This window comes from Lactuca saligna, chromosome 8 (genome assembly GCF_052625555.1).
Source record: "Lactuca saligna cultivar CGN05327 chromosome 8, ASM5262555v1, whole genome shotgun sequence".
NCBI classification, from domain to species: Eukaryota; Viridiplantae; Streptophyta; class Magnoliopsida; order Asterales; family Asteraceae; genus Lactuca; species Lactuca saligna.
The window spans coordinates 82333539-82346471 of NC_136424.1; the positions used below are offsets into that span (position 1 = coordinate 82333539).

At 32.3% G+C, this 12933-nt stretch overlaps 1 protein-coding gene across 1 annotated transcript; it reads right to left on the bottom strand.

The window, feature by feature from the left end:
* Positions 1-2722: 2722 nt before the first annotated feature.
* On the bottom strand, positions 2723-6381 carry LOC145012691 (uncharacterized). Its single transcript, XM_078971488.1, has 11 exons — positions 5924-6381; positions 5054-5728; positions 4819-4945; positions 4390-4542; positions 4063-4283; positions 3921-3978; positions 3630-3836; positions 3345-3541; positions 3183-3261; positions 2954-3094; positions 2723-2877 (listed from the first exon to the last, which is right to left on the bottom strand). The coding sequence occupies exons 1-11, from the start codon at positions 6187-6189 to the stop codon at positions 2827-2829; spliced, it is 2175 nt and encodes a 724-aa protein (XP_078827614.1). The 5' UTR covers positions 6190-6381; the 3' UTR covers positions 2723-2826.
* Between the last annotated feature and the right edge of the window lie 6552 nt (positions 6382-12933).

The window sequence follows — 12933 nt, forward strand, 5'->3', positions numbered from 1 at the left end:
TCTAAGCCCATAACTATAATTGGTATGTACTTGACTCAAGAGTAGCATGGTCCTTTTTTGTTGCATTCACCAAAGTAATTTGATAGGATAGATATTTGAAAAAGAGGTCATTTATGATTTACTAATATATTATAAGTATAATATATTAATAGAGAAATCATATTATTTAATTAGTATTGATCAAGAATTAATTTGGAATTAATTTAATGATCAAAAGAGACTAACTAAATTAACGGGGACTGGTTAAGTCAATCAGTAATATTTATAGTTTGGACCAATGATCAATATTGATTAGGATTGAGTAATTCTATGTGGGAATCCACAAAGAGTTAGTCCATAAGGCCCATTATATGGATTATTGGATTGCTTAAAGGCTTAAGTAAATGGACTAGGGTTTACAAGTTAAACCTTAGGAATTCCAAAGTATATATGTGTAAGTGTATAACCCCTTTAGCCAAAATTGAACTTAAGAGTGACATTGAAGAGATGGACGATTTTGAGCTTCATAACTTCTCTCTCTTTATTCTCTAATTGCTTATGGTGTCTTGTGATTCCATTAAAGGTGCAACATTTGAGGCACTAAGCTCTTAAAGGCAAAAATACAACACGCTACAACAAGAGGTAATCTTTTAACTTACTTTTATGATTCATATGTCAAATTTTATGCTAGTTATAAGCTTCATGCTTTGGAAATTTTATTGCATGTATAATTAGAGAAAACTTAGATCCAAAGCTATTAGGGTTGTATGTGCACCATAGGAGTGTTATAGTACATAAAACCTAACAAATAGTTCATACCTCTGACTAATCCCACATACAAATTTCAAATCGGTTGCAGGTCCCGAACTAAAATCCATTTTCCATAAAAGTCTGAGCTGATAAATTACCGAAATACCCATTGATCCAAAAACTCAAACTGAATACCCGAGCAATTCAAGGTACATTATCCAACTCCAACTGGGTCTGAAACCCAACCCCTCGGGTATGCTTAGCTTGATAACACTTAATTCCTTTGATCACCAATTCAAAATGGGAGCAAATCGAAACAGGATGTTGCAACTCTCCCCCTGTTGAATTAGATTTCATCCTTGAAATCCGCCCTTACCTTCCCTAGCACATCCAACAATCTGGTCAATACCTCCACAATTCGGAATAAATACAGCCTTCCCAAGGCAACCGATACCAACCCTAAAAGGACTTATTAACCTGAAAAGGAACGAATCTTAAACCCTTTTGCATAAAACCACCTCTATCCTTCCATGACTTGAAACTTCAAGTCTTCAAATTGACCTAGCTTCCCGACAACTGCCCACACTGAACCATCATCGAACTTATTCCATAAGAAAACCAGCCTAAACATAGTACTTTTCACTCGTAATACCTTGAGTTAAAGTTTTTTCTTGGAATGGAGGTTATAAATAATTATAATGGAATATGTTTGTATTAATGAAAGTATTGCTTAGAATTGTTGTAGGAATTTGGAATGTTAAGGGTGCAAACTTGTTAAGACACCACTTGATCCTTATGTTGTTATAAAAGTTGATGGTGCTGAAAAATTTGACTCTTTGTTGACAAATATTACGGAGTTTCAAAAACTCATTGGGAAATTTATTTACTTGACTATAACTAGACTGGATATTTCTTTTATTGTTTAGGTGCTTAGTCAATTTATGCAGAGTCCCATAAAATCTCACTTAAAAGTTGCTCTTAGGTTATTGCATTTTTTGAAAAATGATCCTGGTAAAAGGGTTAGTGTCACTAAGAATGATTGTTTGTCTTTAAAAGGTTTTGTGGATGCAGACCGGGCCAAATGCCTTGTTTTTTTTAGGTCTGTAACATATTATGTTGTGTTTCTCGGTAACAATTTACTTTCATGGAGAAGTAAGAAACAAATCACTAATTCTGCCATTAAATTGGTGTTGAATCCTGTCTTCCATTACTTGGATCCTTTTCCTTATCTTTTTTTTATATATTTAATTTATTGAGGGTATATTTTGTCTTTTGTTAGTAGTGTGTTTGTAAAGGTTTGTTGTAGGAGGGTTGTTATTGTCAAAGGTGGAAAGCATTGGACTACGGCTCATTATCTATCAAAGTTCTAAAGTATGTTGGTTTTACCTAGATTCGGATTTAGATCTGTCGTATATAATGTTTGTATGTGTGTGTGTTGAGAGCTCGTAACTCACACGTTAGGATGAGAATTCATGTGTTATTAGATTAGGTTGAGAGTAGTATACATTGAGTGTTGTAGTGAGACTTGTGATTTCTAAGTGATTCAGTATTCTAAATAAAAGAATTGATGTTGTTAAGATCTAGAGTTTTGTTCAAAGCGCGAAGAAACCATTTAGCTAGAGTTCTTAACTGAGTATCGATTTTATCTTTAACACAATTTCAATCCTTTCTCCATTTCTCTTATTAGTAAACTGTTTGGTGAGATTGTATGTTGAGTTTTGATTGCCATCAGCATCCATATTGCATCGGTACAAAAGTGTAGAGAAAGCGTTGATAAATTTTCAGTGATAAAAAAGGGATTGGGTTATCCAACGGGTAAAACTAGGTAATTAATGGCTGCATTTTCTTCCTTTGCATTGCTATGAATCTAGTTCAGTTCTGCATCTAACCTATTCCTAAAATGTACAATGAACAGGGTAAATTTTAAACCTTCCAACTTTTAGTTAATACGATTTCAATGATCAATAAATATTATACAGTTATTTATAATACCTTGGTATTCTAAAACTTGTGTCATTTGCAAGAAAACTGTACATGAACAAAAGGGGACCAACAAAGCTCCAAAATAAAAGTAAACTATACTTTAGTAGTTTCGTGTTACCATGGGAAGTCATCCTTCATTGCATCTTCAAGATTGTACTTAAATCTCTGTAAAATTAACAAACACCAAATATTAATTAAACAACAGTTATATTATATCTCATGAGTAAATCTTTTTACAAACCTTGTTAGCATCCGATAGAACAGCATACGCCTCCCCAATTATCTTAAAAAGCTTATCTGCATCCTTGTGTATGGTTTCAAAAATCTGTTTCCAAACATCACCATCTGCTCCACTCTCACATCTTATTAAAAACTTACCCGCCTGCATATATAAGCACCATATGTATATGTCAGATGGAACTGTGTCTAGCTGATGTAAAAATAAATAAATAAATAAATAAATAAATAACCTTGTCAGGATGATGTCTGAGTGCAGCTTTATGATATGCTTTTTTAATTTCAGCACTAGATTCCGAGCCTTTTAGTCCCCTATCACACAACAGTAAAAAAAACAACCATTCTAATTGTTAACTATGTGTATTAATTGACTGATATTAATAATGAGAACTTACAAGATGAGGTAAAGATCCAAAGTCATTCCTTTCTTCAAATGTATATTCATAGAAGAAAGACGTCGACGAGCTACTTTTAAATCTTCACACTTGTCTTCACTATTTTTTTCAAGAAGAGTGATGAGTCTCTGAAGATCAAGAACTGCATGTTCATAGTCTCTTATCTTCTCATGCAGATTTGCCCTCCTAGAAATCGCCTGAAAACATGACAATGTGTTATTAAAACCATGAATTTTTTAATCAATATCCAAAAAAGTACATATATATATGTATGTGAAAAGATACCTTGAGGTAATTCTCATCAAGAGCTATGGCAAGATTACAATCAGCAATGGCATCAACAACTTCACCCAAAGCTTGGTGTGCTGCAGCACGATTACACAAGCAGATAGCAGCAAAAGATCTTGATTCAATGCTCATTTGTAGAGCATTGCTATAATGCTTCACTGCTTCTCTGTGTCTCCCACCTTTATAAGCTTCATTTCCAGCACTCTAAAGTTGGAAAAGTGTTTTTTTTTTTTTTTTTAATATAAAAAATATATATATTCTTACTTAACCACATAATATATATGGTACCTTGCAGCGAAGAAGTTCAGAGACAGTGGCAACTGAAAAAGAGGATGAATCCTCAGTCCTACAAAGATACATATTTTTATTACTAACTTCATTCTTCAAAATAAATATACACATGTAATGTGTGTGTGTGTGTGTTTATTACTTGTTTTCATGAGGGGCTAGTTGCTCATATTTCTCAAGGGTAACAAGGGCCATGTCAAAGTTACCCATACGAAAGTAGGACCTAGCCATCATGCGCCATCTCCAAAGCTTCAATTGTCGTTTTTGCCCCTCATTTGAAATGTTAATATTGTTAGCACAATTATTTTCTGACATAGGAAGTGTTTTCTCACACATTTGAATCACCTTTTCATAGTTCTGCAGCTGTTACAGCCCACATATTACAATACCAATTTTGTGAGAATAATAATAATAATACCTTTTATAGTAAAAATCAACTAAATCACTCCACTGATATGAATCTATATACCAGAAAGTGAGCTTCTGCTGTCATTTCAAGAAGTTTCTCTGAATAGCAGCTTATCGACAAGGCCTCCATAATGATCTCCAGAGCATTAGTTGCTGAATCAGAAGTTTTCTGTTGCAATAACTCAGCAGACTGCTTGATATAACTAACCACTTTCTGCAAGTTAGGAAAATCCAATCCCCATATCATAAACTCATATAAAGTAGCATACATCCATTTAAACCTTAAATCATAAGCTGATATAAAGGTCTAGTTTTGTTGGACAATATGAAAGAAAGAATTAAGTCCCATATTGGTAGAGTGTAAAGGTAGAGTGGCTCCATGCCTACAAAAAGAGTCCAATCCTTTGGTTGTATGGGTTGTTGGGAATCTTTGAGACCATTTTCTGATTTAAAAAGAAACTGAATCCATTAAATAAATGGTATGTTATACCTCAGCTTTATGTAGGCCTTCAGATGCCTCAATAGTAAGCCTTCGATCCAAGCAAACAGCTCTAGACTCCAAGCATTTTTTGTAATTCTTAATTGCATCATCAAGTTCTCCAAGTTCCAGATGACAGCTAAGAAACACAAGACAAAATTCTTTGATAAGTAACAATATTTGTGTAAATTGTGGTATTAAAAAGATAAATGGTTTAAAAGATAAAACAAGAAACCTAAAATCTTACTTCCCAGCTGTTAGGCAGACCTTAAGATAGCTTGGATCTAATCGAGCTGCAATTCTGCAGTCATCTACAGCTTTCCTCATCTTTCCAAGTGACATTCTTTTAGAAGCACGATTGCTATAATACAACACAAGAGATTCAAGTTCTTGTGTCTTGGAAGATATTGCTTCACCTCCATCCAAAACAGAAGCTATAGCTTTTGCTGCTTTCCTCCATTGTTCTGTTTCTACCTTCATCTGCTTCATTTCAGCATCTGCAGTCTCATTTGCTTCTTCAAGCTCGTCAAACTTGTTCTTCATTAATAAATACATCCGGGAAATCTCTGCTTCTTTTTTTCTAGCAGATGATAATTCGTTTCTGCATTTTTCTAAATCCTCTTTAATATTGTTCATGTTTACAATAAGTTCCTCGTTTTTGGTTTGAACAGAGCTTAGTTCCGCATCAGCTTTGTTCAGCTTAAGGTACAGACCATCAATTTCTTCATCACGCAATTTCAGTTCATGTTCTTTATCTTTAATCTTTGCTAGTAGTTCATCAACAAAGGGCTTCACTGGTTCTGAATTTCTTATAGTTTCAGTTGATGTATTCAGTGGTTTTAATCTAAACTTGGTCGTCCCAGAAGTGGATTCCATGGCATCAGAGCTCGATGGATCATTACCTAAACCTTGAAATCCTCCCCTGACACATATAAACTTCTTTTAAAAAAACGAGCTACAATTTGATAGAATATAGATTCAAAATACACGAGCAATCTATAAGTCAGTAATGTGAAATCGGTAATAGAAGATGTATTATATTAATCGTTTTCACAGAGGTTCGAGTAAAGAGACAGATCATCAGAAACCAAAGATTTGGAGAGGAAAAGTTAATTACCTACGCCCATTACTCCGAGGAAAAGAGCCAGTCGTCGGACAGTCGCGAATAATGTGACCAGGTTCGCCGCACCCAAAACAACACCTGCCATCACTTCGTCCACCACCACGACCACGACTACGACCACCGCCACCGCCACGATGGGTTGATGTATCCCATGTTCTTTTCTCAAACTCTTGATTACGAGTCTGCTCGGCAAAGTGATCAAAAATTGTTTCATGATCGGGCACTCGGGAACTCAGATTCCCCGGATGTACTCTAGCCATTGCAATTTCGGTATGTTATGATTTAGGGTTGGCGTGGGATTTGGAGTGAGCTTGAACTCCGATGAACACCAAATCGATTCGATTGTATTCCTAAAAGGCGTCGACTGTTCATCCACTGTCGTCGGTTATAAGTCTTGCAGAGAGGACTTTATGGAAACGCTTTTTTCAAAGTTGCCTCCTTTTCTTATAATTTAATACGGGATTCCTTAATTCTTAAATATGGAAGATTGCTCCTTTCCTATAAATTTAAATAAAAGAGTTATTGCACGGGTTTAAAAGAAAATCGAATTATTTGAGCACACCATGACGATATGGTCGTTAGATTATATTCATTTTATTAAAGGTATTTTAGTAAATAACTTAACCTAATTAATGATAGAACATGTAATGTTAAGTTATAACTGATTGAGATCTTTTTATATTAGGCACGATTTCTTTCTAAAAAAAATTGTAGATGTTATTTTGACATATAAACATTTGAAAGATATGCATCTTACTTTGTAAAACAGGAGTTTTGTACAATGCCATGGTATTTTCAAAAAACATTTACAAATCAACTGTAGTTTCAAACTTATTTACTAAAACATACTAATTTGTTATTACTTTTACAATATAAATTATTTTTATAATATAAAATTAAAATAACAAATAACCTTATTATTATATTATTATTATTTCTTTTCTAATAATTTAAATCATTCTCATCAACTGATTTGGTTGAATGGTTAAACGAAAGTCTCAAAGCTATTAAAGAAATAAAATAAATCAAAGGAAAAACTACAATAAAGTTCTTACATATTGGCTTTATAATCGATTTAGCCCTTATATTTTTTTTATTCAATTAAGTCCCAAATACCGGTAATCGTATTCAATTTAACGATTTGACCCGGTCAACAGGTCATCCAGCTTTTAAAAATTACATTTTCGACCCAAATTTCAAAATTTATTACAAATTTGGTCCAAATTTTACATTTTTGGCCCAAATTTTAAATTTTTTTACAATTTTGGTCCAAAATTTACACTTTTTGCCAAAATTTTAGAATTTTATTATGAATTCATCCTAACTTTAGTCTTTTTTATAACTTTTTCCACAAAAGTTTGTTTCTAATATGTTTTTTCTTTAAAACTCATATTTATAAAAAAAAAATCATATAGAAATCTTATTTTTTCTATATAAAAACTTTTTTTAAAAACTTTTTTGTATATAAAATATTTAATTATAAAAATAGGTTTGGATTATTTGTGTGATTTCTCTTAAAAAATCAATTAAGAAATTAAAAGTAACTATAAATTATACTATTAAATTATAGTTTGTCAAAAACTAGTTACATCTTCTTTAATCATGTCAAGAAACATGTGGTGAAAGAATAGTTGGTACTAGTTTATGGCTATTTATGGAATCCTGAATAAATTATGGAATTAAGAAACATACGATTCATTAACTACCTTTATGGATTTGGCTATTTATAGCTATTTATGGAATCCTGAATAAACCAGTACCAACTATTCGCAAACAAGTCTCTGAATAAACCAGTACGATTCATTAACTACCTTTATTCCACATTGAACCTTGATTGCTTTATTCAGAGACTTGTTGTAAGTTATATCTTCTTTCCCATCACAAATTTTTCCATCCCAATAACATAACAGTGTAATGGATTTTGATGTCATATTGATGAAAATCTATGAAGAAACCAAAATCAAATTTTCAAATAAGAGACAGAAATCATATAGCATTTATTATAAAACCTTAATGATATATATATATATATATATATATATATATATATATATATATATATATATATATATATATATATATATATATATATATATATATATATATATAAAAGAGAGAGAAAAGTTAATAAAATCACACGAATATATGAAGATTATTTAATGGCATCATGTTAATGATATAGAGTTAGTAAGCCAAAAAAGGGACAATTAATATTGACAGAAACATTCACTGTTGACAAAAAGAATCTAAAGCAATAGGAATTGAAGTAATGTTAAACCAATTAACCAATAAATCAACGCTTTGAAAAGCTTACCTATGATGGTGGTGTTGGGTAGATATAGGAAAAACTTCCGACGATTAAAGATGGGGCTATATGCGGTTCTAATCATAAGGACTAACGAGGCTGCTGCAAGACGACCAAGAAGAGAACGTGTTATCGATAATTCTTACGTTTCCTAGAAAAATAGGGTTTTTTTTAATTTTAAATAAAACTAAAATTACTTTGTAATTATGTTTTAAACTACCCCATTTAAGTAAATATTTTTTCAAAATATTACGGTTATGTAAAAAACTTTGTAAAACAGTATATGTTCATATATGAACACTTAAAAATACTCATGTTAATACATCTTACTTTGGAAAAAAGAATATGATCATTTATGAAAATGAACAAATGGAATTTTGTCATTAACGAACATCATATGAGAGTATGCTTCTATTATACGTATAATCATACAAAATCTTAATACATAATATTCGAACACTTAGAATGAGATACAAGTCTCGTGCTCAAAGTCATTATCTTAATATATTTAAATTAGTGGCAAGTTTAGAATAAAAAATCATATAGTTCTATAACCAAGTTCAACCATTTCTCAAAGTCATTATCTTAATATATTTAAATTAGTGGCAAGTTTAGAATAAAAAATCATATAGTTCTATAACCAAGTTCAACCATTTCTGTACAAGCATGGATTTGAAAACTGAATCGTACTGCACCAACTTGAGCAAACCAGGTTGAACCGGAACTAATCAGGTTATTATTTTTATCTCAAAGAAACCAATACTTAGCAAACCAGTTGGAACCGGTATGCTTGCTAAAAAAACGTTTAAACCTTTCAAAAATTCAGTTTTTATAGCTATATATATTACATTTTTAAAACGACATAACCCAAATTAGAATAAAAAGACGCCCCAAATAATTAGTTTTTAACTCATTAGTTGAGTCATAACCAATTAACCACCAAGGAGGCAAGCACAAAGATACTTCTTGCTTTTTATAAGAGATCATGGCTCATCTATTTCATTTTGCTGGCCAATATTGGACTAACTATAGGTGATACATATATGTTTTTGAATTAAATGAATTTTTCAAAGATATCCCTTCTTCTTTGAACTAATACATGTTTTTCAACCTTGTTGAAAATTTAGGTGTGTCAAATGACACACATTTCTATATACTAACCTCTCCTTAGGTGAAATACCCATTATATGTAGTTGATGAAGCCAAAAGAAAAATCAACAAAGACCCATCATACGTAAAAGATTAAATGAAAATAAAAACATTAAACTGCTTTCCAGAAATTTGAGATATTTTGGACTTCTTTTAGCCCAAAAAAAAAAAAAAAAAAAAAAAAAAAAAAAAAAAAAAAATCAGCCAAAGAGGATGTCATATAGGGTTCTTTCAGCAAAATTGAAAATTTGAGGGTATTTTTGCTAAATACAGGGTGGTGGGACCTAATTCCATTTGATGATGTACCCACTTGTTCTATGTTGGGTAGTGTCGATGCTTGTATGTGATCTGAAATGATCATTTGAATGAAGATTTAAAAATCATTTTAAGGAAACATTTTACGCAGATTACGTCCTACATAATTAATTTTTGAGCAGTTTAACGTTTAAAATTCTCAAAATATACAAGACTGTAGCAAGTAATCAAGAGACAAAGGTTAAGTAACTATCGTTGATACATTTAACAATGTTTTTATCTGTATCGTACAATCCCTACGACACTGTCGTAATCAATTTAACATTAAAAATGACATAGTAAGTGTATTTGTGATAGTGACACAACAACATAAACACAAAAATAAATGAACAAAATAATTGTACGAATCCACCTTATTCTTCATGCAACTTAAATCCACAATAAAAATATAATCATTTCTAAAATATTTTAAAATTCTAGAATTGTTTAGTAAAAAATAAATCTATAGTTACTTGTTTTTTTTGTAAACTTTAAATTTATATTAAGTTCAATTTTAAATCCCTCAATTGCACTTAAAAGTTCAGATATTGTATTCTCACATTGCAACAAAAAGTTGTGAAGAGTTGTTATCACTTGCAATACTTCTTTTCTAGTGACCGGTTTCAAAGGCACTGGATCATCATCAACCGAATTTTGAATGGTATCCGCGATAATTTTTTCAATACTTTGAACCTCCTAACATTTATTATTTTCATCTGGATAACCTAACAACATATTCTCATCATTATTTCTGTTTTATTCAAATAGATAAAGTAAACAGACATGCAAATTTTGAAGACCGACGCATTAATTTGAGAGTTGCTCACGAATATAAGTCAACTCTTTAAAGTAATAATTATTAATTTATCGATATAATAATATCTTGCTAAATTAATAAAATATATCAGTTCCAATATTATTAATTTATAAAGGTTTTAATGTTACTATTGCAGTGATATATGTGTTTATCTCCATTTTATCCCACATTTCCTATTCTTAATCATATTTTAACCTCTGTAAAAGATAAATATAAGGGTGTATTTGACAAACTAGCAGCAAACTGTAGCTTTTATTTGTGTTGAAGCATTCGGAAAAGGGTCGTTAGCTTTTAAAGTTATAAAAAAAAAAAAAAAAGTTTCCAAAAGCTACTTGAAGTAGCTTTGGATTTAGAGTTTTTTATTTAACATAAAAACTAAAAACTTTCACTGTCAAACGAAGTTTTTTTGTTTTTTCGATTTTTTTAAGCTAAAATCTAAAAACTCTACGTGGAACAAGCCCTAAATCAGAAGGTTAAAAATGGAAACTTGATTCAAAAATTAAAATGGAGAATTTACTATTTTTAAAATGTGATTCTTATTTTCAAGGATTTCTACCCATATGAATTCATTTTTTGTCGTGTACTACATGCCAAAATGATAAGAGAAAGTGAATAGATGAGAAAACATATTAAGGTTTATGTTAAAAATTCAACTGTGATCGATATAATTTGAGTAAAATGACACCAACGATCTTGCTTTAACACTAGCACCTAAAATGTTTTTGTTGAACATCGGCATCGTCATGTTGTCAAAATCATCCTTGCTCTCATGGCACAAGCTAACACACCTTAAGGATTATGGCATTTTTCTTTTGACATTGTTGTATATCTTATTAAGCGTCTGCCTTCTCGCACCTCCAAGAAACGGTCTCCCTATCAACATCTTTTTAACTGTGCTGCAGACTACTCGTTCCTTAGGGTATTTGATTGCATCTACTTTCCTTACCTTTGACCATACAATCATCATAATATGGATTTTCGCTCAACCTAGTGTATCTTTCTCGGGTATAACCCTTTACATCACAATTATAGATGTCTTAGACTCTCTACCAACCGTCTTAATATCATTCGTCATGTTCGATTTGATGAGGCATCTTTTCCCTTAGCCCAAACCCAATCTCCCTCTCAATCAACTCCATCACAATATCCCTACACGTCATAGACCTCGCCTCACATGTAGCCTGATTACTTATCTTCCGACAATTCCAAAAACTTGTCGGCATCACCTCACGTGGTGACCGATACACCACCGTCCAACACCTCAGCATCAACTCACGTGTTGAACGACACATCACTATCACCCTCCTCTGGTGCATCAAAAATGCACCTCCTCTTCCTTGCACTCGTCTATTTAATCTAAAGCAAAACCCGAAACAACAACTTGTTTTTCAACCTTCCGCTTATACACCAGCATCGTTGCTGCTACCGAACAAACCTCTTTCCCCATGCCAAAAAAAATCTCTAGTGTGGCGTTATGGGCGTATTGTCGACAATATTCTGCACTCATCAACTATGACCGACAAGTATTCTACACTCATCAAAAATGGTACATTGTCACTAGTTCCACCTACTCCCAACACTAACGTAATTGATTGCAAGTGGGTTTACAGGTTAAAACGTCACAAGGACGGTATTATCACTCGCTATAAAATGTGGTTTGTTGCCAAAGGTTTTCGCTAACCACCAATCATTGGTTTTCATTAAACACTTAGCCCTGTTTTCAACTCAATAACAGTTAGAGTTGTTCTTTCTCTTGCCATTACACAAAAATGGTCACTACGGCAACTTGATTTTCGTAATGCTTTTCTACATGCCAACCTCAATGAACCCATATACATGAAACAACCACCTGGTTTTATTGATTTGCAACATCCTAATCAAGTATGTTAGCTTCACAAGTTCATCTACGGTCTCAAGCAGTTTAAATCCTGTTTCGAGAAATTTCTTATTTGGGATTGTGGACAATAAATGGATCAAGTAAATACCTTGGGCTTCAAGATAATGGGTTTTATGTAACGCTCCAAATTTCAACCCAAAATTTTCAATTAAGACATTAAGTGTTTATTCAAATCACAACTATAAGATCTTAAAATATTTATCAGAGTATCATTAAAATTTATCATGTGCACAAGTCCCCCATTGATGCGATGCAATCGAGCCGTGTCCCTCCTTTAATATAAGAAAACCAAAAACATGTAAACCACAAATCGTAAACATAATGCTTAGTGAGTTCCCCAAAATACCACACACAACACAAAACAAATAAAAAACTATAGGTTCTCAGCAACCCTGGAGACTACCCAAAGTCTCAGTAGGCAAACAACACGTCCTGTAGGTTATCAACAACCCTGGAGACTACCTGAAGTATCAGTGGACAAATAGCATCCCCTGTGGGTTATCAGCAACCATAAAGACTACCCGAAGTCTCGTCGGCAAACA

Bases quoted from the DNA above. Each gene is read 5' to 3' on its own strand.
- LOC145012691 (XM_078971488.1), bottom strand. From the start codon at position 6,189: ATGGCTAGAGTACATCCGGGGAATCTGAGTTCCCGAGTGCCCGATCAT. The intron at 4,543-4,818 runs GTATAACATACC...CCTAACTTGCAG, and splicing joins AAGGCCTACATAAAGCTGAG to AAAGTGGTTAGTTATATCAA. The intron at 3,542-3,629 runs GTATCTTTTCAC...TCATGTTTTCAG, and splicing joins TTGATGAGAATTACCTCAAG to GCGATTTCTAGGAGGGCAAA.